The 27265-nt window shown below is 40.9% G+C and overlaps 2 protein-coding genes across 2 annotated transcripts in view; one reads left to right on the top strand and one right to left on the bottom strand.

Annotated features, from left to right (window-relative positions):
* The window catches only part of LOC118373653 (6-phosphofructo-2-kinase/fructose-2,6-bisphosphatase-like), a 37798-nt gene extending 36054 nt beyond the window's left edge, over nucleotides 1–1744 (bottom strand). The window contains exons 1-2 of the mRNA XM_052460059.1: nucleotides 1523–1744; nucleotides 833–958 (exon numbers count right to left, since the gene is read on the bottom strand). Of these exons, the coding sequence (XP_052316019.1) occupies nucleotides 833–958; nucleotides 1523–1613 (217 nt within the window). The 5' untranslated portion in view covers nucleotides 1614–1744. The remainder of the gene's footprint in view (nucleotides 1–832; nucleotides 959–1522) is intronic.
* A 13404-nt stretch (nucleotides 1745–15148) lies between these two features.
* LOC118373654 (SH2 domain-containing protein 1A-like) lies at nucleotides 15149–21805 on the top strand. The gene is made up of 3 exons (XM_052460063.1): nucleotides 15149–15502; nucleotides 20981–21044; nucleotides 21226–21805. The coding sequence occupies exons 1-3, from the start codon at nucleotides 15360–15362 to the stop codon at nucleotides 21448–21450; spliced, it is 432 nt and encodes a 143-aa protein (XP_052316023.1). The 5' UTR covers nucleotides 15149–15359; the 3' UTR covers nucleotides 21451–21805.
* The last annotated feature ends 5460 nt before the right edge of the window (nucleotides 21806–27265 follow it).

The raw sequence follows: 27265 nt of genomic DNA, 5'->3' as shown, positions 1-27265 counted from the left end.
GAAGGCCTCTTCGGCTCCTCCGACCGGGTCAATGGGTGTCGCTGTCCACCCGTGATATTCCCTTAAAGGTGGACTTGCAGAAACTCGCACCACGCTACATAGGATCATTCAAGATCCTGAGTCACATCAACCCGGTCAACTATTGTCTCAAGCTTCCCAGGTCTATGAGCGTCTGTCCATCCTTCCATGTCTCCCGTCTCAAGTTAGTAATGACCAGTCCCTTCTCTCCCCCTACACCTGCCCCTCCGCCCCCTCGACTTGTTGATGGTCGCCCGGCCTACACTGTCCATCGTCTGTTGGATGCCCGTTGGGTCTGAGGTACCCTGCGATGAATGTGGACTGTGAGGGCAAGGCACAGAGGAGCGGGCGTGGGAGGCTGCCCAGAACCTCCTGGATCCAGGACTCTTTTGGGACTTCAACCAACTGCTTGGTGGTCGCCCAGGCTCCGCGGCTGGGTCCGATCCTAGAAGGGGTACTGTCATGGTTCCACCTGTGACCAGAGGGTGGCAGAGGCCGTCCCAGAGACATTAACCACTCAGGTGTGTCCAATTTACTCAAGATTTTTTGGTTAAAAGAAGTTTGTTTTCTGTTGTCCTTTGCAGAAGCTTGAATAGTTTACCTTGTGCGTTCGTTTTCTGAGTGAGTTTGAGACTTAGTGTTTTGTTGTGTGACGTGTTGTCTTATGGTACATTTAGTTGGAACGCCAATCCAGTTGTGGTATCTGGTTAACATGTTGTGGTATTGTGTTGTGTTAAATTGTGTTGTGTAGCGGTACCTTTTGTTGGAAATCCTATCCAGTTGAAGTATCTGGTTAATTTTGTGTATGTGGTACCTTTAGTGGGAACTCCTATCCAGTTGAGGTATCTGGTTAACTTTTTGGAGATGTAGGTCTTCCCTCTAGCAGGCAGCCCCACCATCACAATCATGGTAGGAGAGTTAGTGAACTGAGGGACGGACGCTGAAAAACACACACACACACACACATACACACACACACAGATGGATTAAAAACTGACATGGCACACACATACACATGTATTGGAGTAATACAAAGATCAAAGAACACACACACACACATCAGTTTTAGACAAATGGATAGACCACGTAACACACACGCACAGATGTATGCACACAACTACACACATAGACATGGCCTTGGTTTTAGGGGTGAACGGCCCTTAGGTCTCTCTCAGAGAGGTACAGTGTTCCATACTGCAAGTCATACCCTGGCCCCAACACACACACACACACACACACACACACACACACACACACACACACACACACACACACACACACACACACACACACACACACACACACACACACACACACACACACACACACACACACACACACACACACACACACACACACACACACACACAATTTGAAACAATATCAAATGTCTGTTTGTTACGAGCACCAACCTGTCCTGTACAGGTAATGAACCACACAGAGACCGACCAGTATGTGTGTCTGTTGTTTCCATGTGTATATTTGTGTGTATGTGTGTACTTACACCCTCTACGTCGATACAGCTTGCTACTCATGGAGGGAATCCAAATCTTCTCTAAAGGGTTCTGAGTTAGCTTGGTCTGCCTCTGAGACATGATTTACAAAACAATGTCCGTATGTAAGCGAGAGAGAGACGGGGGAGAGCAAGATGGAGAGAGAGAGTAGCCTGGAGAGAAACAAGGTGTATGACACAGTTTGAGAAACTGTCTGTGTGGGTCACCTCATGATGGGAGCGGCTTAACTCTCTCTGTGTGTGTGTGTGTGTGTGTGTGTGTGTGTGTGTGTGTGTGTGTGTGTGTGTGTGTGTGTGTGTGTGTGTGTGTGTGTGTGTGTGTGTGTGTGTGTGTGTGTGTGTGTGTGTGTGTGTGTGTGTGTGTGTGTGTGTGTGGTATCGGTACTTGCTCCTCCTCTCCAAGTGGGGTTATACAGATGGGTGGGCTACTTCCCGAGTGGGAGGAGCTAGAGTACCAGGGCTTTATAGCACTGGAAGGAGTAGAACAGATATTCACCAAACACTCTGAGCTACCCAACCACAACCACTATAACAGTCACTAAATGTTGTGGGAATGTCAGGTCTACTCATGATACTAATTATCTGATTCTGTAATTGTCTGATTCTCTAATTCTCCAATTTTTTAATTCTCTATTTGCCTCGTTCCACAAAATGAAGTGACATTCGCCACATTTTCACCATCATATTTGCATGTTTCCAATTCACGATACATTTCTGTTGTATGTGTTTGCCATTAATCCTCTGTCAAGTGTGTGTTCCCCCTCTACAGGCCAATGGAGAACACAGTTAAAAGGCATACATGCTCCAAGGCCTACTGGGAGTGACTGGAATGGCAGCACACAGTCTTTTGACCATACCAGACCATGTTTACCATGCTGTTTGTTTCTTTAGTTTAATGATCAGAATTATTTGGGGTAGAAATCTATACATTTCTGTATCCAAAAGAGCGACAAATAAATGTATTATTATTTTTCAAGTTGAATCAAACTCTGGACATTGGATTTGTCAAGACTAACATTTCACCACTCTCCATGGTGCCTAAAGCACTAGAATGGAAAATGTATTGGGACAATTATATTGTATAATTTAGCCACTACACTTAGTCAAAAGACTCCGCTGGAAAATACTAAGTTGGAATTGAAAAACAGGATTGTGTGAAAGACTATGATTGATAATGTCCAAAGCTACACTGCCACGTCAACCGGCCTTAGTCCAACGGGCAGGTAGAGAGGACAAGCCAGGAGCTGGGGAGGTTCCTGAGCAGTCACTGTCAGGACCGGCAGAGGGAGTGGGCCCGGTTTCTTCCCTGGGCGGCATAAGCCCAGAACTCACTTCGTCACTCCTCCACCGGCTTGTCTCCCTTCCAGTGTGTCCTGAGGTACCAGCCGGCCCTGACACCATGGACCCCAAGCCAGACCGAAGCCCCTGATGGCACGCAAATTAGGTTTGGGACGCTGCTCACGTGAGGATCCAGCGCGATGTCCGCCATCAGGAGGAGCAGGCGGACCACCACCGCAGTGAGGCAACATTTTCCATCCTGGTGATCGTGTCTGTCTCCCGCTCCGCCTGCCCTCCCAGAAGCTTACCGATTCCAGCTTCCCACTAACTACCGGATGTCAACCTCTTTTCACTTTTCCCTCCTCAGGTTGGTGGTTCCTAGTCTCCTTGCTAATGCCGTCCCCAACGACACCCCTCTGCCTCGCCTGTAAATCCAGGGATGTCGCCGGTCTACTAACCACCGGTCCTGGAAACCTTCATTACGCACACCCGCACCTCATCATTAGGGTTAATAACTTGAGCTTGAGAAAGCTGTAAAGGAAGATTTTTTATTTATTTTTATTTATTTTTATTCAGGACAAACCCATTCAGACCATGGTCTCATTCTCAAGGGTGTGCTGATCACAACAATACAACAACCAATACAATGTAAAAGAAAATATCAATCGATACAAAATGCAACATTTATGAAAAACTCTTACATTCCTCAGCGACTAGATCCACAATCAACATCCTAAACTGCCCGAGTGACACCAGAACATCTAAATGTAATGAGTTCTGCAAATTGTTCCAGCAGTGTTAACATTAAAACTAAAAGTGGATTTACCTAATTCGGTGGAGACCCAAAGAACCTTAAGATATAACGGGAGAGATTTGACAACAACCAATGAAAGTACAGGCGCCATATTCAAAAGAACAGAAATCTCATAATTAAAATTCCTCAAACATACATGTATCTTATATCGTTTTCAAGGTAGTCTTGTTGTTAATCCCACCACAGTGTCTGATTTCAAATAGGATTTACGGGGAAAGCACCACAAATGATTATGTTAGGTCACCACCAACTCACAGAAATACACAGCTAATTTTACCAGCCAAAGAGAGAGAGAAAAAGCACAAATAGAGATAAAATTCATCACTAACCTTTGATAATCTTCATCAGATGACACTCATATGACTTCATGTTACACAATACATGCATGTTTTGTTTGATAAAGTTCATATTTATATCAGAAAATCTGAGTTTACATTGGCGCTTTACATTCACTAGTTCCAAAAACATCCAGTGATTTTGCATAGCCACATCGATTCAACAGAAATACTCATCATAAATGTAGATGATAATACAAGTTATACACATGTGTCACATTCTGACCATAGTTCTTTTGTGTTTTCCTTGTTTTAGTGTTGGTCAGGACGTGAGCTGGGTGGGCATTCTATGTTGGATGTCTAGTTTGTCTGTTTCTGAGTTTGGCCTGATATGGTTCTCAATCAGAGGCAGGTGTTAGTCGTTGTCTCTGATTGGGAATATTTATATTCCATATTTAGGTAGCCTGTTTTGTCATTGTGGTTTGTGGGTGATTGTCTATGTTAGTTGCTTGTGTCAGCACAATTCTTCTGATAGCGTCACGGTCGTTATTTATTTATTGTTTTTGTACAGTTTACTTCGTGTTTTTACATTTACATTACATTTAAGTCATTTAGCAGACGCTCTTATCCAGAGCGACTTACAAATTGGTGCATACACCTTATGACAACCAGTGGAACAGCCACTTGCATCTAAATCTTGTTGGGGGGAGAAGGGGGGGAAGGATTACTTACCCTTACTTACCCTATCCTAGGTATTCCTTGAAGAGGTAGGGTTTCAGGTGTCTCCGGAAGGTGGTGATTGACTCCGCTGTCCTGGCGTCGTGAGGGAGTTTGTTCCACCATTGGGGGGCCAGAGCAGCGAACAGTTTTGACTGGGCTGAGCGGGAACTGTACTTCCTCAGTGGTAGGGAGGCGAGCAGGCCAGAGGTGGATGAACGCAGTGCCCTTGTTTGGGTGTAGGGCCTGATCAGAGCCTGGAGGTACTGAGGTGCCGTTCCCCTCACAGCTCCGTAGGCGAGCACCATGGTCTTGTAGCGGATGCGAGCTTCAACTGGAAGCCAGTGGAGAGAGCGGAGGAGCGGGGTGACGTGAGAGAACTTGGGAAGGTTGAACACCAGACGGGCTGCGGCGTTCTGGATGAGTTGTAGGGGTTTAATGGCACAGGCAGGGAGCCCAGCCAACAGCGAGTTGCAGTAATCAAGACGGGAGATGACAAGTGCCTGGATTAGGACCTGCGCCGCTTCCTGTGTGAGGCAGGGTTGTCTATTAAATGATGCATTCACACCACGCTGCGCTTTGGTCCGCTTCTTACGACGATCGTGACAACATGGAAGTATAGATATACCTCTCCTTAATGCAACCGCTGTGTCAGATTTAAAAAAATCTTTACGGAAAAAGAAACCCATGCAATAATCTGAGACGGCGCTCAGAAGTAAAAATCACCACATCAACAATGGCGTCAACATAAACAAGAAATTACATGATAAATATTTCTTTACCTTTGATGATCTACATAAGAAAGCACTCCAGGAATCCCAGGTCCACAATAAATGTTTGTTTTGTTCGATAATATCCGTTATTTATATCCAAATACCTTCTTTTGTTAGCGCGTTTGGTATACTTATCCAAACGCTCATTCTGGTCAGCGTTACATTGGACAAAAACTTCAAAAAGTTATACAAGTCGAAGAAACATTTCAAATGAAGTACAGAATCAATCATTAGGATGTTTTTAACATATAGCTTCAATAAAGTTCCAACCGGAGTATTCTTGTCTTCATGGGCAATGGAACGCAAGTGGGTACCATGAGGTATAAGCATGATCAGAAAATGGCTGCTTGATGGACACCTGATACATTCTGCTATCATTCACTCCCACAACACCATAGAAGTCTCATTACAATTTCTATTGATGGTTGATATCTAGTGGATATCTAGTGGATATCTAGTGGAACCCCTAGACAGTGCAACATCATATTATTATATATATATATATTATATTATTATTATTATTATTATTATATTATTAATATCTCAAGGGGATTTCATTGGGGACTCTGGTGAATACATACAAAGCTCAGATTTCTCACTTCCTGTTTTGATTTCAACTCAGGATTTTGCCTGCCATATGAGTTCTGTTATAGTCACAGACATCATTCAAACAGTTTTAGAAACTTTAGAGTGTTTTCCATCCAATACTAACAATAATATGCATATATTAGCAACTGACAGGAGCAGGCCGTTTACTTTAGGCACCTTATTCAGCCCCTGCAGCCATAAGAAGTTTTAAGTAGCTATTGGGGGTATCTGTGCTTTACTTTATTCTTTACTACTTTTACTTTTACTCTACTACATTCCTAAAGAAAATATGTAATTTTTACTCCCATACATGTTCCTTGACACCAAAATGTACTTCCATTTAGAATGCTCAGGCAGGATAGAATTATGGTCAAATTCACGCACCTATCAATATAAGGTGTTGTCATCTCCACTGCCTCTTATCTGACAGACTCACTAAACACAAATACTAAGTTTGTATGTCTGAGTGTTGGAGTGTGCCCCTGTCTGTCCTTATATCACACCGTCTGGTTTGCTTAATATATAGAATTTAGTTCTACTTTTAAAGTATGACAATTGAGTACTTTACCACCGCTGTACTTAAGTACATTTAAAAACAGATACTTTTAGACTTTTACTCAAGTATTATTTTACTGGGTAACTTTTACTCTTACTTAGTCATTTTCTATTAAGGTATGGCTGGCTGGTCCTCATTGAAGTCCCTCTAGATCACTTCATTACTCCCTTTTTATTTACAAATCTATACTACACAGTCTTCCAACTTACCTAACTTCGTTGCTAAAGTATAAAAGTATGAGAGAACATATAACTCCTGAGGTGAATCCTCCTTTAGTTTTAGAGCCCCCATTGTTGGAATAAACTGCAAAATTCCTTGCATCCTGATTCCCTGGTGACCCAAGGGCAGTTTGGGACTCTGGTGTTAAATTAATTGAGGATTGCAGTTGCTTTGATTGATTGTAATGGTTAATTTGTTGAAATTGTAGTATTGTAATTGTACCTTGTAGTAGTTTTTAAAATTATTATTCTTTGTTTTATTTGAAATTTTCATTTTCTTCATTGTTTGTACTCAGTGCACCATTGTAAATGATACCTTGGTCTCAATTGAGCTCCCATGAATAAATAAATATTACTATACCCTGCCATGTATTTACTGACATTACCCTATAAAACCTTGTATTACACCATACTACCCTGTATTATGCCATACCACCCTGTATTACCCCAAACTAGCCTTTATTACCCCACACTAGCCTGTGTTATGGTCAATGGCGCCAAAGAAGATGGCTGAGGAGATTGTGTTATTGTGTATGTTTTTTCACGTTATTTGTAACTTATTTTGTTATAATGTTTCTGACACCTTGTCTCATGACCGAAAAGAGCTTCTTGATTTCAGGGCAGCAATTACTCACCCCGTACTGGAGGAATTCTTCCTCTTCAATGAGTCGGATGGGAAGGATTTACTCCAGACACCCGACAAGGCCCTCATCCCCATCATTCACAGGAGGAAAAGATGAAAGATGAAATAGATGACATACAAGTACGTATATCCTACCAACGAGACACTAAAAACTGAAATATGTCATGTTTCACCGAGTCGTGGCTGAACAATGACATGATTAACATAAGGCTGGCGGGTTTTAAGCTTATTTGGCAGGATAGAACAGAGGCCTCTGGTAAGACAAGGGGAGGCATATGCATATTTGTAAACAACAGGGGTGCACAAAATCTTTGCTCGCCTGAGGTAGAGTATTTCATGATAAGCTGTAGACCACACTATTTCCCAAAAGAGTCTATATTTTTGGTAGCTGTCCACAGCAAACCGATGCTGGCACTAAGACGGAACTCAATGAGTTGTATACGGCCATAAGCAAACAGGAAAAGGCTCATCCATAGGCGGCGCTCCTAGTGGCTGGGGACTTTAATGCAAGAAAACTCAAATCAGTTTTACCTCATTTCTATCAGCATGTTAAATGTGCAACCAGAGGGAAAAAAAACTCTGGACCACCTTTACTCCACAGATAGAGTACAAAGCTGACCATAATGCTATCCTCCTGATTCCTGCTTACAAGCAAAAACTAAAGCAAGAAGCACCAGTGACTCTGTCAATAAGAAAGTGGTCAGATGAAGCAGATGCTAAGCTACATGACTGTTTTGCTAGTACAGACTGGAATATGTTCCGGGATTCTTCCGATGGCATTGAGGAATACACCACATCAGTCACTGGCTTCATCAATAAGTGTATCGATGACTTCATCCCCACAGTGACCGTACGTACATACCTCAATCAGAAGCCATGGATTACAGGCAACATCAGCACTGAGCTAAAGGGGAGAGCTGCCGCTTTCAAGGAGCGGGACTCTAACCCGGAAGCTTATAAGAAATCCTGCTATGCTGTCAGACGAACCATCAATACAGGACTAAGATTGAATCGTACTATACACCGGCTCCGACGCTCGTTGAATATGACAGGGCTTGCAAACCATTAGACTAGGTCAGCATTCACAAGGCCGCAGGGCCAGACAGATTACCAGGACGTGTATTCCGAGCATCCGCTGACCAACTGGCAAATGTCTTCACTGACATTTTCAACCTGTCTCTGACCAACTCTGTAATACCAACATATTTCAAGCAGATCACCATAGTCCCTGTGCACACAAACCCTAAGGTAACCTGCCTAAATGACTACCGACCCGTAGCACTCACGTCTGTAGCTATGAAGTGCTTTGAAAGGCTGGTGAAAATATGTATTAGTGACCATTATCCCAGAAACCCTAGACTCGCTCCAATTTGCATACCGCCCCAACAGATCCACAGATGATGCAATCTCTATTGCACTCAACACTGCCCTTTCCCACAAGGACAAAAGGAACCCCTATGTGATAATGCTATTCATTGACTACAGCTCAGCGTTCAAGCTAATCACTAAGCTAAGGACCCTGGGACTAAACACCTCCCTCTGCAACTGGATCCTGGACTTCCTGACAGGCCACCCCCAGGTGGTGAGGGTAGGGAACAACACATCCGCCACGTTGATCCTCAACACAGGGGCCCCTCGGGGGTGCATACTCATCCCCTCCTGTACTCCCTGTTCACTCATGACTGGATGGCTATATGCACAACTCCAACACCATCATCAAGTATGCCGATGACGCAACAGTGGTAGGCCTGATCACCGACAACGATGAGACAGCCTATAGGGAGGAGGTCAGAGACCTTGTTGTGTGGTGCCAGGACAACAACCCCTCCCTCAACATGATCAAGACAAAGGAGATGATTGGGGCTGTAGGGGAACAGGTTGAGACCTTCAAGTTCCTTGGTGTCCACATCACCAACAAACTATCATTGTCCAAACACACTAAGACAGTCATGAAGAGGGCACGCAAAGCCTATTTCCCCTCAGGAGACTGAAAAGATTTGTCATGGGTCCTCAGATCTTCAAAAGTTTCTACAGCTGCACCATCAAGAGCATCACTGCCTGGTATATGGCAACTGCTCTGCCTCCGACCGCAAGGCACTACAGGGAGTAGTGCATATGGCCCAGTACATCACTTGGGCCAAGTTCCTGCCATCCAGGACCTCTGTGTCAGGCGCTGTCACAGGAAGGCCCTAAAATGTGTCAAAGACTCCAGACACTCTAGTCATAGACTGTTCTCTCTGCTACCGCATGGCAAGCGGAACCGGAGCGCAAAGTCGAGATCCAAGAGACTTCTTAACAGCTTCTACCCCCAAGCCATAAGACTCCTGAACAGCTAATCAAAGGGCCACACAGACACCTCTTTTACGCTGCTGCTACTCTCTGTTAATAATCTATGCATAGTCACTTTAACTCTACCTACATGTACATATTACCCCAATTACCTCAACTAACCGGTGCCCAAGCACATTGACTCTGTACCGGTACCCCCTGTATATATCCTAGCTTGTTATTTTACTGCTGCTGTTTAATAATTTGTTACTTTCATTTTCTATTTTCTCTTTTTTACTTAACACTTATTTTATTTTTTATTTTTATCTTAAATTCTTTAAGCATTGTTGGTTAAGGGCTTATAAGTAAGCGTTTCACTGTAAGGTGAAAACCTGTTGTTTTCGGCGCATGTGACAAATACAATTTGATTTATTAAACCATACCACCTTGTTTTACCCCATACTAGCCTGTATTTCAGTGTATTACCCCACACCACTCTGTATTATCCCACACTACCCTATATTGCCCAATATTACCCCATACAACACTGTAATCAAATCAAAATCAAATCAAATTTATTTATATAGCCCTTCGTACATCAGCTGATATCTCAAAGTGCTGTACAGAAACCCAGCCTAAAACCCCAAACAGCAAGCAATGCAGGTGTAGAAGCACGGTGGCTAGGAAAAACTCCCTAGAAAGGCCAAAACCTAGGAAGAAACCTAGAGAGGAACCAGGCTGTGTGGGGTGGCCAGTCCTCTTCTGGCTGTGCCGGGTGGAGATTATAACAGAACATGATGTTCAAATGTTCATAAATGACCAGCATGGTCGAATAATAATAAGGCAGAACAGTTGAAACTGGAGCAGCAGCACGGCCAGGTGGACTGGGGACAGCAAGGAGTCATCATGTCAGGTAGTCCTGGGGCATGGTCCTAGGGCTCAGGTCCTCCGAGAGAGAGAAAGAAAGAGAGAAGGAGAGAATTAGAGAACGCACACTTAGATTCACACAGGACACCGAATAGGACAGGAGAAGTATTGCAGATATAACAAACTGACCCTAGCACCCCGACACATAAACTACTGCAGCATAAATACTGGAGGCTGAGACAGGAGGGGTCAGGAGACACTGTGGCCCCATCCGAGGACACCCCGGACAGGGCCAAACAGGAAGGATATAACCCCACCCACTTTGCCAAAGCACAGCCCCCACACCACTAGAGGGATATCTTCAACCACCAACTTACCATCCTGAGACAAGGCTGAGTATAGCCCACAAAGATCTCCGCCATGGCACAACCCAAGGGGGGGCGCCAACCCAGACAGGATGACCACATCAATGAATCAACCCACTCAGGTGACGCACACCCTCCAGGGACGACATGAGAGAGCCCCAGTAAGCCAGTGACTCAGCCCCTGTAAATAGGGTTAGAGGCAGAGAATCCCAGTGGAAAGAGGGGAACCGGCCAGGCAGAGACAGTAAGGGCGGTTCCTTGCTCAAGAGCCTTTCCATTCACCTTCCCACTCCTGGGCCAGACTACACTCAATCATATGACCCACTGAAGAGATGAGTCTTCAGTAAAGACTTAAAGGTTGAGACCGAGTTTGCATCTCTGACATGGGTAGGCAGACCGTTCCATAACAATGGAGCTCTATAGGAGAAAGCCCTGCCTCCAGCTGTTTGCTTAAAAATTCTAGGGACAATTAGGAGGCCTGCGTCTTGTGACCGTAGCGTACGTGTAGGTATGTACGGCAGGACCAAATCAGAGAGATAGGTAGGAGCAAGCCCATGTAATGCTTTGTAGGTTAGCAGTAAAACCTTGAAATCAGCCCTTGCTTTGACAGGAAGCCAGTGTAGGGAGGCTAGCACTGGAGTAATATGATAAAACATTTTGGTTCTAGTCAGGATTCTAGCAGCCGTATTTAGCACTAACTGAAGTTTATTTAGTGCTTTATCCGGGTAGCCGGAAAGTAGAGCATTGTACTATCCCATATTACCCCATAGCACCCTGTATTACCTCATTCTAATCTGTAATTCCCCATACTACCCTGTATTACCCATTTACCTTGTATTATCCCATACTACATCATTAATTCAATTTAGACTTACAAATTACCAAACCCGGTCTCAGGCTTGGATAACACTTCGGTCTCCACATAGTTGGTTAAAGCTGCTTGAAAGTTTATTTGGGCCCTTAATGTGGAACAATTTACAGAAGCTCCCTGAAATTAGATGTTCTGGTTTCCCTTGGTCGGTTCATAGTATTGATCGGAGACCTCTATGTTGATAAATGTGTCTGTTTTGTCATTTTGTATATTGCATATGTTTGTGTTTATATAAAAGAGACAACTGTCAATAAATAAATAAATATGTATAAACAATACTCCATTCTACTCAATACTTCCCTGTAATAGCCCATATACAGATAGCCCCAAATAGCCCATATATATATATATATATATATATATATATATATATATATATATATACTGTAACTGTGAAAGAAAATACCAATAAAAATAGTATATGCCACATATACAGTGCCTTGCGAAAGTATTCGCCCCCCTTGAACTTTGCGACCTTTTGCCACATTTCAGGCTTCAAACATAAAGATATAAAACTGTATTTTTTTGTGAAGAATCAACAACAAGTGGGACACAATCATGAAGTGGAACGACATTTATTGGATATTTCAAACTTTTTTAACAAATCAAAAAATGAAAAATTGGGCATGCAAAATTATTCAGCCCCCTTAAGTTAATACTTTGCAGCGCCACCTTTTGCTGCGATTACAGCTGTAAGTTGCTTGGGGTATGTCTCTATCAGTTTTGCACATCGAGAGACTGACATTTTTTCCCATTCCTCCTTGCAAAACAGCTCGAGCTCAGTGAGGTTGGATGGAGACCATTTTGTGAACAGCAGTTTTCAGTTCTTTCCACAGATTCTCGATTGGATTCAGGTCTGGACTTTGACTTGGCCATTCTAACACCTGGATATGTTTATTTTTGAACCATTCCATTGTAGATTTTGCTTTATGTTTTGGATCATTGTCTTGTTGGAAGACAAATCTCCGTCCCAGTCTCAGGTCTTTTGCAGACTCTATCAGGTTTTCTTTCAGAATGGTCCTGTATTTGGCTCCATCCATCTTCCCATCAATTTGCTGAAGAAATGCAGGCCCAAACCATGATGCTGCCACCACCATGTTTGACAGTGGGGATGGTGTGTTCAGGGTGATGAGCTGTGTTGTTTTTACGCCAAACATAACGTTTTGCATTGTTGCCAAAAAGTTCAATTTTGGTTTCATCTGACCAGAGCACCTTCTTCCACATGTTTGGTGTGTCTCCCAGGTGGCTTGTGGCAAACTTTAAACAACACTTTTCATGGATATCTTTAAGAAATGGCTTTCTTCTTGCAACTCTTCCATAAAGGCCAGATTTGTGCAATATACGACTGATTGTTGTCCTATGGACAGAGTCTCCCACCTCAGCTGTAGATCTCTGCAGTTCATCCAGAGTGATCATGGGCCCCTTGGCTGCATCTCTGATCAGTCTTCTCCTTGTATGAGCTGAAAGTTTAGAGGGACGGCCAGGTCTTGGTAGATTTGCAGTGGTCTGATACTCCTTCCATTTCAATATTATCGCTTGCACAGTGCTCCTTGGGATGTTTAAAGCTTGGGAAATCTTTTTGTATCCAAATCCGGCTTTAAACTTCTTCACTACAGTATCTCGGACCTGCCTGGTGTGTTTCCTTGTTCTTCATGATGCTCTATGCGCTTTTAACGGACCTCTGAGACTATCAGAGTGCAGGTGCATTTATACGGAGACTTGATTACACACAGGTGGATTGTATTTATCATCATTAGTCATTTAGGTCAACATTGGATCATTCAGAGATCCTCACTGAACTTTTGGAGAGAGTTTGCTGCACTGAAAGTAAAGGGGCTGAATAATTTTGCACGCCCAATTTTTCAGTTTTTGATTTGTTAAAAAAGTTTAAAATATCCAATAAATGTCGTTCCACTTCATGATTGTGTCCCACTTGTTGTTGATTCTTCACAAAAAAATACAGTTTTATATCTTTATGTTTGATGCCTGAAATGTGGCAAAAGGTTGCAAAGTTCAAGGGGGCCAAATACTTTCGCAAGGCACTGTATATATGGTATTTTCTTTCACAGTTACAGTAAACAATGCTTGAAATACAGTACATTGCACATGTGGTTTTAAACATTTGAAATACCATAGCAACAAGCTTTTTGAATGAGCTAGGGATGTATATGCCCATACGAAAATATAAAATACTTAAGTAATTACTTTTATAACAAAACATACTTTAGAAACAACAAAGTGCACAAAAAAACATGGCTAGTCTTCAAAACAAATAGAAAAATTATAATAGGACAGGCTTATTAAACACTCACAGGGAGATCAATTAAATACAAAGCTTAGGTAGGCAGTTTACTGTAAAGTAGAGGGAAATTGCAGTGTCTCTACATACAGTAGGTAAAGAAACGTTGCCACATTTGGTAGAATTTGTCAGAATAATCCTGTAGTGTATATTTTATCTTCTCCAATTTAATAAAGTGTAAGACATCTTTAATCCACACAAAATGAGAGGGAGATTTCCACAGAAGTAAAATCAACCTTCTTGCCAACAAACTCACAAAGGCTACAAAGTCAGATATGTATTCTGGTAGTGTTATAGTATCAGGTATTATCCCAAATAATGATGTTATGGCAGTAGGAGCAAAAGGCACTTGTAATACTTTAGATATGGTATCAAAGATGGCAGACAAATAGTTATGTAGAGAAGAGCAGGACCAAAACACATGTATTAATGAAGCAGGAGCTTGCCAACACCTGTCCCAAACAGGATCAATGCACATTAAATATATTTGATTATATCATCATTTATAATTCTAATTCTAATTAATTTATAATGTTGTTTAGGTTGTTGTGGAGGTGTGTATGATGTTAATGTGTTTTAGAGCTGTATGTGATTCTAGTAGTGATGTTTTAGATGTGTGTGTGATACTACTAAGGATGTTTTATAGACATGTTTGATGTTACTAATGATGTTTTAGAGCTGTACCATGTCAGTAATGGTGAAAGCATACCGTGCCGACCAATGCTGGTGTCTGTCTATCACCTCTGACCAAAAAACATTGGCCGGGATTTCATATTAATTTCCCTGTGGCAACCCACTGCTAATAATTGTTGGTGCGGTCTGCTTTCCCCTTAAAGATGTTTTGCACGGAGACGGTTAAGCAGGCAACACTCCTCTGCGCAGTGCATCATCAGTTTTTTCATTCAGAAGTGTCAAACTGATCTTTTCCCCTGTTCTTTATCTCTATTGTTGTGGAAATATTCAGTTTGAGGCTTTTGATGTTGCTTCCTGTCAGTATGACTTAACTTCCTGAGAGAGCTGCAAACCTACCACGGAAATTAAATGTGTGAGAGAGAGAAAGAGAGAGAGGGGAAGAGAGAGCAATGGAGAGAGAGAGAGAGAGTGAGGTGAGAGGTTAGATACTTGGCTTGCCTGCACACAGATAAGAGGAAACTGAGATCTGCCAGCATCCACACATTACAGACATTACAGAAAGAGAGGTGTCAGCTGGTGTTCTGAGCTTGGTTAGGAGGCTGAAAGTCGACTCTATTGAGAGGATAGTGTTAGCAATATAGTAGTGTGGAGTGGTCCACAGCCATGGAACAGGAAAAACTAGCCATGTACCACGGAGCCATCAGCAGAGAGGAGGGGGAGATGAGGCTGTGGACAGCAGGACGGGACGGCAGCTACCTGATACGCAACAGTGAGAGTCTAGCTGGGCTCTACTGCCTCTGTGTGCTGTGAGTATCTTACACACACAGTGGTGGAAAAAGTACTAAATTGTCACACTTGAGTAAAATAAAAGGCACCTTAATAGAAATTGACTCAACAAAAAGTAGTTACCCAATTAAAATAATACTTGAGTAAAAGTGTAAAAGTATTTGGTTTTAAATATAATTAAGTACAGTGGTGAGAAAAGTACTACTTGAGTAAAAGTAAAAATGCTATATTCCTTAATATTAAGCAAAACTGATTTTCTTGTTTTTTTTCCAAAAAATAAACAACTGCAATCCTCAAGGAATGAATTTAACACCAGAGTCCTAAACTGCCTTGGCGGCACCAGGGAATCAAGGTGCAAGTAATTTAGCAGTTTATTCCAACAATGGGGGGCACTAAAACTAAAGGAGGATTTACCTAAATTGGTCGAGACCAGAAGTTAACCAACCCTGCAAGCGGGTTTAGTAACTCATACTTTAATACTAGCAAGTTAGGTCAGTTGGAAGCTTGTGTAGTAGAGCTTTGTTCCAAAAAGGGAGTAATGCGGTGATCTATAGGACTTCAATGAGGACCAGCCAACCTTTTGATACAGGATGCAGCGGTGGAAAAAGTACTAAATTTTCATACTTGAGTAAAGTTAAGATACCTTAATAGAAAATGACTCAAGTAAAAGTAAAAGTTACCCAGTAAAATACTATTTGAGTTAAAGTCAAAGTATCTGTTTGTAAATGTACTTAAGTACAGTGGAGGTAAAGTAGTAAAGTGTTTTACTTAAAAGTAAAAGTAAATGCTATATATCAAATTACTTATATTAAGCAAACCGACAGCATTTTGTACATTTAACACTCCAACGCTCAAATTTAATTTACAAACTCCTCCAGATCAGAAGCAGTAGGGATGACAACACCTCATATACAGTAAATGCGTGAATTGGACCATAATTATATCCTGCCTAAGCATTCTAAAATGTACAAATACTTTTTGGTGTCAGGGAAAATGTATGGGTCAGGGAAAATGTATGGAGTAAAAAGTAATTATTTCAGAATATAGTTTGTAAAAGTAGTAAAAAATATAAATATCCTTCTGTACCACAGTTGGTAGAGCATGGCGCTTGTAGCGCCAGGGTAGTGGGTTCGATTCCCGGGACCACCCATACGTAGAATGTATGCACACATGACTGTAAGTCGCTTTGGATAAAAGCGTCTGCTAAATGGCATATATTATTATTATTATATTAGGACAGTGCAGATACAGTGCCTTCGGAAAGTATTCATACCCCTTGACTTATTCCACATTTTGTTTTGTTAGTCTGAATTCAAAATGGATAAAACAAATAATAGTATCTCACTCATTTACACACAATACCCCATAATGACAAAGTGAAAACATGTGATTCCCACAGGGGACCAGTATGGAAATGTATGCACTCACTACTGTAGGTCGTTCTGGATAAGAGTGTCTGGTAAAAGTCTCTAAGAGCTTTCCACACCTTGATTGTGCAACATTTGCCCATTATTCTCTTCAAAATTCTTCAAGCTCTTTCAAGTTAGTTGTTGAACATTGCTAGACAACCATTTTCAGGTCTTGCTATAGATTTTCAAGCAGATGTAAGTCAAAACTGTAACTCAGCCTCTCAGGAAGATTCACAGTCTTCTTGGTAAACAACTCCAGTGTAGATTTGGCCTTGTGTTTTAGATTATGGTCCTGCTGAAAGGTGAATTCATCTCCCAGTGTCTGGTGGAAAGCAAACTGGAAGGCAGTTTGCTTCCATTCCGTTTTTTTTTTATCCTAAAAATCTCCTCAGTCCTTAACAATTACAAGCATACCTATAACATGATCCAGTCACCGCTATGCATGAAAATATGGAGAGTGGTACGCAGTAATGTCTTGTTTTTGATTTGCCTCAAACAAAATACTTTGTATTCAGGACAAAAAGTGAATTGCTTTGCCACATTTTTTTTGTGGTATTACTTTATTGACTTGTTTGCAAATAGGATGCAGGTTTTGGAATATTTTTTATTCTGTACAGGTTTCATTCTTTTCACTCTGGCAAATAGGTTAGTATTGTGGATAGGGCTCTGGTGGTCACAACATTTTGTCAGTCGGTGATTGTCAAGCAAATAACTGTCGATCTCACGGTAATTGACCGTTAATTAACACTTTTAGCATCTCCTGGCTTCCAAACAAGCCACTGATGCAGACCTTTGGAACATCTACATTTTAAAAAGTCTAATAAATCCATGTAATATAGCCTACACCTTCACAATAAATCCATTATTTATTTTAGACAGGTCTAAAGAAGCATGATATGAAGAACATGTAGTCTATTTCAGAAGAACAGAATAGCATACTCTGAGTTGTCCTTATGTTAGGTCCTGATTTAGCTATGTCAAATGGCTGTGGGCTACACTAGTTCATTTAGCAGACAAGATTATCTTAGCATGACATGGCATTATTTTATACTATGAAGAATACAATTGAACAATGCTGAATAAAATAGAAAGGATATTTTCTCCAAATGATTTGAAGGAGTGTACACATGCTGTATTGAGTGGTGAACAAAGAAATGGGTACTCCTATATGCTTAATTTAGAGTTATTAATGTAACTTTAGTTGTTCTACAAATGTTGAGCTAATATGTTTTGATTTTTAATACATTGAAAGGCTACATTGTTAAAAAAAAAAATATTTCACCTTTATTTAACCAGGTAGGTTAGTTGAAAACAAGTTCTCATTTGCAACTGCGACCTAGCCAAGAGAAAGCATAGCAATTCGACACATAAAACAACATAGAGTTAATTACACATGGAATAAACAAAACACAGTCAATAATATAGTAGAACAAAAGAAAACAAAAAGTTATATACAGTGAGTGCAAATGAGATAAGATAAGGGAGTTAAGGCAATAAATAGGCCATGGTGGCGAAGTAATTACAATATAGCAATTACACACTGGAATGGTAGATGTGCAGAAGATGAATGATGATTTGAAAAAAGTAGCTTGAAAGGCATGAGCTCTGCTTTGTTTTTTTTTGCACAGACTGTACACACGACATCAGTCGTTTGACAAGCACTTGATAATGCCTAGAATTTCACAGTGGCATCCCCTTTGTGTGGCAATAATGTACCCTAAAAATAATCCAGGACTTTTGCGGCAAGAGGCCATTAGGCACGTCTCCCTGGGTGCTGCACGCTCCATCATGTGATTGTGTATATTTCACGTGCTACAAGTGAAGACAGACACATCGGGGACACAACTGCACCTGTCCTCATGCAATTCCAAGATGCATATTAAAGATATTGGAAGAACTGTCCACATTTACTTTTCGTCAGCCAACAATATTAGTAGGCCTAATGAACAGCAAGATCACTAACCTATGTCAATCTACTATCCCCCATAGTACAAAAGTCGGACCTATTCTATTCTGTGGAAGAAATTCATATTTCAAACATAGTCTGGGACAGTTGTGGGATACAAAAGATCCCAAATTAATACAACCACTAGCATCCATTTTTTTTTTTAACGCAATGTGGCTGACGCAACAGATCAGAACATTTAGCTTAAAATTTTGATAAACTATTAGGCTATTTCTTCACATTATAAGTGCAGCAATGTGCATATGGTGGTAGGCTATAAGCGCAAATGTTCCATTAGCGGAAAACACCATTATCAAAGGTGACAGCAAATACAATTATGCATGTAATGCTTTTATTATAAAGGTGCATTTTTATGTTGACAATTATCTTCCCCAAACTTGAAATTCACACGCTGCTTAGGCTCTACACCCCTTGTAAAGCAGATTAATGTGCCTAATTTTATTTGGCTACTTTAGTTGTGATTACAAACCTTATTAAAACATATAGGCCTATGGGGTAGGCTACATGAGGTATGAGACTATGATTCGAAAAAGTTGCAAAAAAAAGGCATTGTTTCTTATGCTGGGCATCATTCACAAGTGATAATATATCATTCATAGGCTAGTATTGTCCACCATCCGACTATTCTTGATTTAATCTTGTCTTTACATATACTAAATAATATATGTGTGAAATTAGTTTTGATTTAGAATAGACCATTATCATGCACCTGTATCAGAACACTATGTACTTAAATAGTGAATGGAGGACGCTTTTCCCTGTGGTTTATTTTCATGCCAGCCATGTAGGCTATACTCCTGTTGAAAATATATGCAATGTGCTTAATATTAGGAAAGTTGAGAAATATATAGAGTAGGCTTAGCCTATAGAAAGCTGATCCTCCTATTTTTTGTGGAGGCCATCACTCTTGTTTTCTTGCGCAATTGCATAGTCTATTGAAATGTTGCAAAACATGAAGTGTTTGATTTGATTTTTGAATACATTTGCATTGCTGTCAGAGTTATTAGAGGGACAATAGAGTGCTGAGTACCAGGCAGTTAGTAAGTTTGGTAGGCTACTAATGACGATCAACAGCTTCAGAGCTTAGAGAAGCTTAATTACCATGACTAAACTGTCACGTGGAATTTGACTGCCTTTCATGATTACCGCAACAGCCCTAATTGTGGAGTAACAACAATGTTATTGATCCATCCTCCGTTTTCTCCTATCACAGCCATTAAACTCTGTAACTGTTTTAAAGTCACCATTGGCCTCATGGTGAAATCCCTGAGCGGCTTCCTTCCTCTCCGGCAACTGAGTTAGGAAGGATGCTTGTATCTGTGTAGTGTCTGGGTGTATTGATATACCATCCAAAGTTTAATGAATAACTTTGCCATGCTCAAAGGGATATTCAATGGCTGTTTTTTTATTTCTACCCATCTACCAATAGGTGCACTTGGAAAACATTGGAAAACCTGCCTGGTCTTTATGGTTGAATTTGAAATTCACTGCTCGACTGAGGGACATTACATATCATTGTATGTGTGGGGGTACAGAGATTAGCTAGTCATTCAAAAATCATGTTAAACACTAGTATTGCACACAGAGGGAATCAATGCAACTTTATGTGACTTGTTAAGGGCATTTTAATCCTGAACGTATTTAAGCTTGCCATAACAAAGGGGTTGAATACTTATTGACTGAAGACATTTCAGCTTTTCATTTTTAATTCATTTGTAAAAGCATAATTCCACTTTGACGTTGTGGGGTGTTGTGTGTAGGCCAGTGACAAAATCTCAATTTAATATATTTTAAATTCAGGCTGTGGAAAAAGTAAATGGGTGTGATTACTTTCGGGAAGGCTCTGTACCCCAAAAATCTACTTAACTAGTATTTTTACTTAAGTACTTTACACACACACACACACACACACACACACACACACACACACACACACACACACACACACACACACACACACACACACACACACACACACACACACACACACACACACACACACACACACACACACACACACACACACACACACACACACACACACACACACACATATAGTAATACTGACACTGTGATTGTCTGCTATGTGCATGGTCAAACTTACTCTGTGGGTGTGTGTGCAGGTATAAAGGCTATGTGTACACATATAGGCTGTCCCTGGATGGTGGAGGCTCCTGGACAGCAGAGGTAAGACACCAGACCTCCTGTCTCTCTCTTTTTCGCTCTTTCTCACCCTCTCTATCTTTCTCAAGCTCTCACCACCACACTAACTGATGTTATTCCTGATTCCTCCTGTCTCTTTATCTCCCCATCTCCCTTTCTCTCCCCCTCTTTCTTTCTTCCTCACCCTCTCTGTCCTCTCTTCTAGACTACTCCCGGTGTGGAGAAACGATACTTTCGGAAAATGAAGAACTTGATAACAGCTTTCCAGAAACCAGGCCAAGGCATTGCTACACCTCTCCTCTACCCCGTAACCATGCAGAGTCACATGCACCCTGTCACCACAGAGAATCATACACAGCCTGGCAACATGAAAGCACACCCTAGCAGCCCGCCACCAACTCACACCACTGAGAATCATTACCAACAGTAGACAACAGCTTAGAGACAGAGGGAGACAGACTACGCTAGAGACAGACAGTCTTGATGTGGGCCTGTATTCTTATGTTGTCATTGTGCCAGTCATTCATTTGAAAATAGCATTTGGTTTCAGTATCAAAACTTCAATGTGATCCTTTAAATCTCTTTATATCTGTGGTATCGATGTTCTATATTGGTGTTTAAAATGTATTTGTAAGACAGTATTGTTGCTATATTCGATTACAACTCAACTACATAGTTTCATGTCAGCCGATAAATAGTATGCTTTATTTTTAAAGTAAAATAATTTCTAACTGACAAATTAAAATGTGTTACCAATGCTAATAAATAAATGCAATTGGTTAATATGTACGTTTCTGTAAAGTTTATCTATCTCACACATGCATGGCACCTCATCATGGACAATCATCTGACCCTAACCCTAATCTCATCAGGGACCACATCATCTCCTGTAAAGACTAAGGCCTTAATTAATTCAGATCAAGCTTTAATAACCCGCATTGACCAACATCCACATTGTGCATGTTTTTGGCGGTATGAGCTGTCAAATAGGTGGATGGTCTTGTGTGTCCCCACCAGGTTAGGAATTCAACGGGTCGAGAGAAAGTGTAGTGCATGTTTTCATCTTAATTTGGATGGAGGGATTTATTGTCTATCAGTTTAATCGAGGAGTATTTTTTATTTATTTTACCTTTATTTAACTAGGCAAGTCAGTTAAGAACAAATTCTTATTTTCAATGACAGCCTAGGAACAGTGGGTTAACTGCCTTGTTCAGGGGCAGAACAACAGATTTTTACCTTGTCGGCTCAGGGATTCAATCTTGCAACCTTTCAGTTACTAGTCTAACTCTCTAACCACTAGGCTACCTGCCACCTCAGTAGACAATAGAACATAAGGCAATCCTGTGTTTGAATTTGTAACACGGCTGCATGGGATTTGTCGGATTATAAATCTGGTGTGGTTTCACTGCATCCAATTGCTGTGTTTGTGATAGCGTAATGCAAGGAGCGACTTGTGGATTTGACAGCTCTAATGCAGTTCACGTCTGACAACTCCAAAACAACTACTATGTGGGTGTCGGCTAGGATCTGTTTGAATCTAGCTCTAACCATATATCTCTGTAGTGACTGGATGGAAAATTACTGAGAATAATCACGGACAATATTGCCACTCCTATTTTCCATATCTTCAATCTCAGCCTACTAGAAAGTGTTATGCTACCCAAGAATAGGAAAGCCCCCTTTACTGGCTCAAATAGCCAACCAATCAGCCTGTTATCAACCCTCAGTAAACTTTTGGGAAAAGTTGTGCTTGACCAGATACAATGCTATTTTGCTATTTTACTGTAAACAAATGGACAACAGACTTTCATCACACTTATAGGAAGGACATTTAATAAGCACAGCACTTACACAAATGACTGATATTTGGCTGAGAGAAATTGATGATTAAACAATTGTGGGAGCACTTCAGTGCGGCTTTTGACATTATTGATCATGGTCTGCTGATGGAAAAACATATGTGTTATGGCTTTACACCCCCTGCTATATTGTGGATAAATAGTTACCTATCTAACAGAACACAGAGGGTGTTCTTTATTGGAAGCCTCTCCAACATAATCCAGGTATAATCTTACTTTTTTCAATCTTTACTAATGACATGAGTCATTACTAATGGCCTTGAGTAAAGCCAGTGTTTCTATGTATGCGGATGACTCAACACTATACATATTATTTACTACAGCAGGTGAAATCAATGCAATACTTAGCAAAGAGCTGCAGTTATCTTAAGAATGGGTGGCAATAATTAAATTAGTCATTACAGTTTTTTCCAACTGCTTACACACAAAATAATTTCATGTCACACGATTTTTGAAACCTCTCACTCAAAGTGCAAAACTACACACCAAATATCCAAAACCATAAGCTATTTCTCAGGCTTTGACTCAGTTGTCAATTGCATAAAACACTTTTTTCCAAAACACTACACACAATTCTACCTAAAACACAAAAATCTAACAGGAAGTAACTTCCTTTCCTTTTCCAAACACAACCAATCAAAATGCTACACTTTTATTCACCAGGTCACACACTCCTCACATGTGCAAAAACGAATAGCTTAACTGATCACTAACCAATCATTGCTTTACTGTAGTATAGGCCTATAAATAGGTCAAAGGTCAGATTACCTGTTTTGAACAATGGATGCCAACAATGGACAGAGAGCAAGAGGAGTAGGAGGGAGAGGAAAAGGAAGAAGAGGACGAGGGCAAAGAAGAGAAGGAAGGGAGAGCCATCTCTGATGAGATTAGGGCAACACTTGTTGATCATGTGATCAACCATGGTTTGAACATGAGAGAGGCTGGACTGAGAGTCCAGCCCAACTTGAGTCGATTTACAGTGGCGTCCATAATTCGAACCTTCAGAAATGAGAACAGGTATGCAACTATCTAATGACTATTTTAGCATTACAGTAATGTACTGTAAAATACGTATGACTGCATAGTATTGCATAAACATTTGTAACTGTAAGCCATCCATTTACTGCACTGCATTGCATGAAGGAGGTTGGTTATCATGCTGTACTACATTGTTTTGTACGTTGTTTACAGTTTCTATGCTGAACACATACTGTGTTTGAATTCTGTACAGAGTGGGAAGGCAAAGACATCACGGAGGACGAGGACGCTTGTTTACAGATGTACAAGAGACTGCAATTATCAATATGGTTTTGGCCAACAATGCAATTAGGATTCGAGAAATAAGAGAGCATATCTTGAATAATGACACCATATTTAACAACATAAATGCTGTAAGCCTGTCGACCATACAACGCATCCTCCAACGACACAGAGTGACGATGAAACAACTTTACAAGGTGCCATTTTGAGAGAAACTCTGACAGAGTCAAGAATATGCGACATGACTTTGTAGAGGTATGTATGCAACACTATTCCAGTACTTCAGACATACCATATTTACTCATCTGTATATCCTTTTGTCTGTTACAGAGAGTATTGGAGCTGGATGCCCATGTAATTCGCCATTAATTTATTTATGTGGATGAGGTTGGTTTCAACCTCACCAAAACCAGACGCAGCGGAAGAAATGTAATAGGACAGAGGGCAATTACCAATGTCCCTGGACAGCATGGGGGTAATATAACTATGTGTGCTGCCATCACTCAGATGGGGTCCTACATCACAATGCCACACTGGGTCCATACAACACTGGCCATATACTTTTCTGGATGCAATTTACACAATGCTTGTCCCTGATCCAGATCAGGAGCCTGCTAGATTTGTGGTTTTATGAGACAATGTTAGTTTTCACCAGGCTGTTCTGGTCCAAAACTGGTTTGCCACCCATCCACAATTTGTAGTTTTGTACCTACCCCCATATTCACCTTTTCTAAATCCCACAGAGGAATTATTCTCAGCCTGGCGCATGAAAGTGTATGATCGCCAACCCTATGCCCGCATGCCGCTTCTCCAGGCAATGGAGGACACATGTGGGGACATAGAGGTTGCCTCTGTCCAAGGTTGGATACGCCATGCTAGGAGATACTTCCCTCGATGTTTGGCAAGAGAAAACGTATCTTGTGATGTGGATGAAGTATGTGGCCAGACCCAGGCCGGAGAAGAGATGAAGCGTAGCATAGCACTGGTGACTGCCCCCCTACCAATCCCTGGACTGCCCCCCCGGGACCCCACACACACAATTGTGTTCTTTACTGTATTCTAAAGAATATACTTTTGGTCTACATATGCTTATGGTTTTGTTGTATGCAACAGTAATATTTGGCCTAATAAATATTTTCTGTGTCTACATTGCATTGGTGTTTACAGTGTACTTGTTACCCCTCTCAGCAGATTACTTTCACTGTAGAACATTGTATTGAAATGTAGATATAAGCCTATGACAGACCAAAGAGCTTTAGATTTAAAACAGCAGTGTTTACATGGTATATCCAAAAATGTACTATTTATGGATATGTTTGCCATTTGATGCAAATGCTTCATTCTGACATGTGTTTATGGCATTTTGAATGCAGTGTTACATTTTGAAGGAGATGTGAGGCATTTTGCATTTTGTGTGTGCAGTTTTGGAAATTGTGTGTAGAGTTTTGAAAAAAGGAGGCAGTTTCGAAAACGTGTGTAAGCATTTGGAAAAAACTGTAATACAAAAACTTAAAGCATTGTGTCGGAACATTTCATTCACTAAACCATAAATCTTAACTAAATCTTGTAACAAAGAATGTGAAAATTGAGCAAGTTGAGGTGACTAAACTGCTTGGAATAACCCTGGATTGTAAAACTGTCATGGTCAAAACATGTTCATACAACAGTAGCTATGATGGGGAGAAGTCTTTCCATAATAAAGTGCTCCTCTGCATTTTTAACAACACTATGAGCAAGGCAGATGCTACATGCTTTAGTTTTGTCGCACCTGGACTATTGTTCAGTCGTGTGGTCAGGTTCCACAAAGAGGGACCTTGGGAAATTACAGTCGGCTCAGAACAGGGCAGCATGGCTGGCCCTTAAATGTACACAGAGAGCTAACTTTAATAATATGCATGTAAATCTCTCATGACTCAAAGTAGAGGAGAGATTGACTTCATAATTTCTTGTTTTTATAAGATGTGTTGACATGCTGAATGCACAGAGGTGTCTGTTCAAACTACTAGCACATGCCACCAAAGGCCTCTTCAAAATCCCCAAGTCAAGAACAGCCTATGGGAGGCACACAGTACTACATAGAGCCATGACTACATTTCCATGGCTACATTTCTATTCCACATCAGATAACTGATGCAAGCAGTAGATTTTGAAGATTTTTTTTAAGTTTTAAGAATTCACCTTATGGAACAGGGAGGACAGTGAAGACACACAGAGCCACATACACACGATAAGAAATACACTCTACAGACACATACACATGGATGTTGCATTGTAAATATGTGATAGTGGAGTTGTGGCCTGAGGAAATACACTAAATGTATTGGTTAAAGTGTTATGAAATGTAATGTCAAGTAATATTTTAAACTGTATATAACTGTTTTAATGTTGCTGGACCCCAGGACAGTAGCTGCTGCCTTGGAAGTAGCAAATGGAGATCCTTAATAAATACAAACACATTTCTACAGAGAAAGAGTCTGAGGGAGTGAGATGTTAAAAAGAGAAAAATCTTTCTCTCTATTTCCTGTGTGTGCACTCGTCTCGTAGCTCTTCACACGTTTGCAAAACTCTCCCACACTATCTGTTGTTTCTTTCTTTCTGTTCATCCCTATTCAACACTGATGGATGTGTGTGTGTGTGTGTGTGTGTGTGTGTGTGTGTGTGTGTGTGTGTGTGTGTGTGTGTGTGTGTGTGTGTGTGTGTGTGTGTGTGTGTGTGTGTGTGTGTGTGTGTGTGTGTGTGTGTGTGTGTGTGTGTGTGTGTGTGTGTGTGTACAATGTCTTACCTCTCTTTTGTATTTTAATATTAATATTATTATCTCCATGTTCTAATATATGCTTATAGCCACCAGAAGTATTTTTAATTACATTTTTAAATCATCACTGTATGTGATGATAAATCAATGTGTGTGTTAATTTACTGAACATAATTCCAAAATGTACATTTTAATAATTTATTTCCCTGAGTCTACTTTGTCCATTGAAATGCTCACTCTGACTGTTACATTTGTTGAAAGGATCGGACCAAGGCACAGCGTGCGTAGAGTTCCACATTTTTTAATAGTGAAACTTACAACAAAAACAACAAAGAATATAACAAACGTGCAGTATTGTAGTGCACAAGGCAACT

Source organism: Oncorhynchus keta, chromosome 13 (genome assembly GCF_023373465.1).
Source record: "Oncorhynchus keta strain PuntledgeMale-10-30-2019 chromosome 13, Oket_V2, whole genome shotgun sequence".
NCBI lineage: Eukaryota > Metazoa > Chordata > Actinopteri > Salmoniformes > Salmonidae > Oncorhynchus > Oncorhynchus keta.
Note: the sequence above shows the minus strand (reverse complement) of the source record. Positions and strands in the feature narration are given on the sequence as shown.

Excerpts from the sequence above, each read along its gene's own strand:
- LOC118373654 (XM_052460063.1), top strand. The coding sequence starts at position 15,360 with ATGGAACAGGAAAAACTAGCCATGTACCACGGAGCCATCAGCAGAGAG. Across the intron at positions 15,503-20,980 it reads CTCTACTGCCTCTGTGTGCT|GTATAAAGGCTATGTGTACA; the intron begins GTGAGTATCTTA and ends GTGTGTGTGCAG. Across the intron at positions 21,045-21,225 it reads GAGGCTCCTGGACAGCAGAG|ACTACTCCCGGTGTGGAGAA; the intron begins GTAAGACACCAG and ends CCTCTCTTCTAG.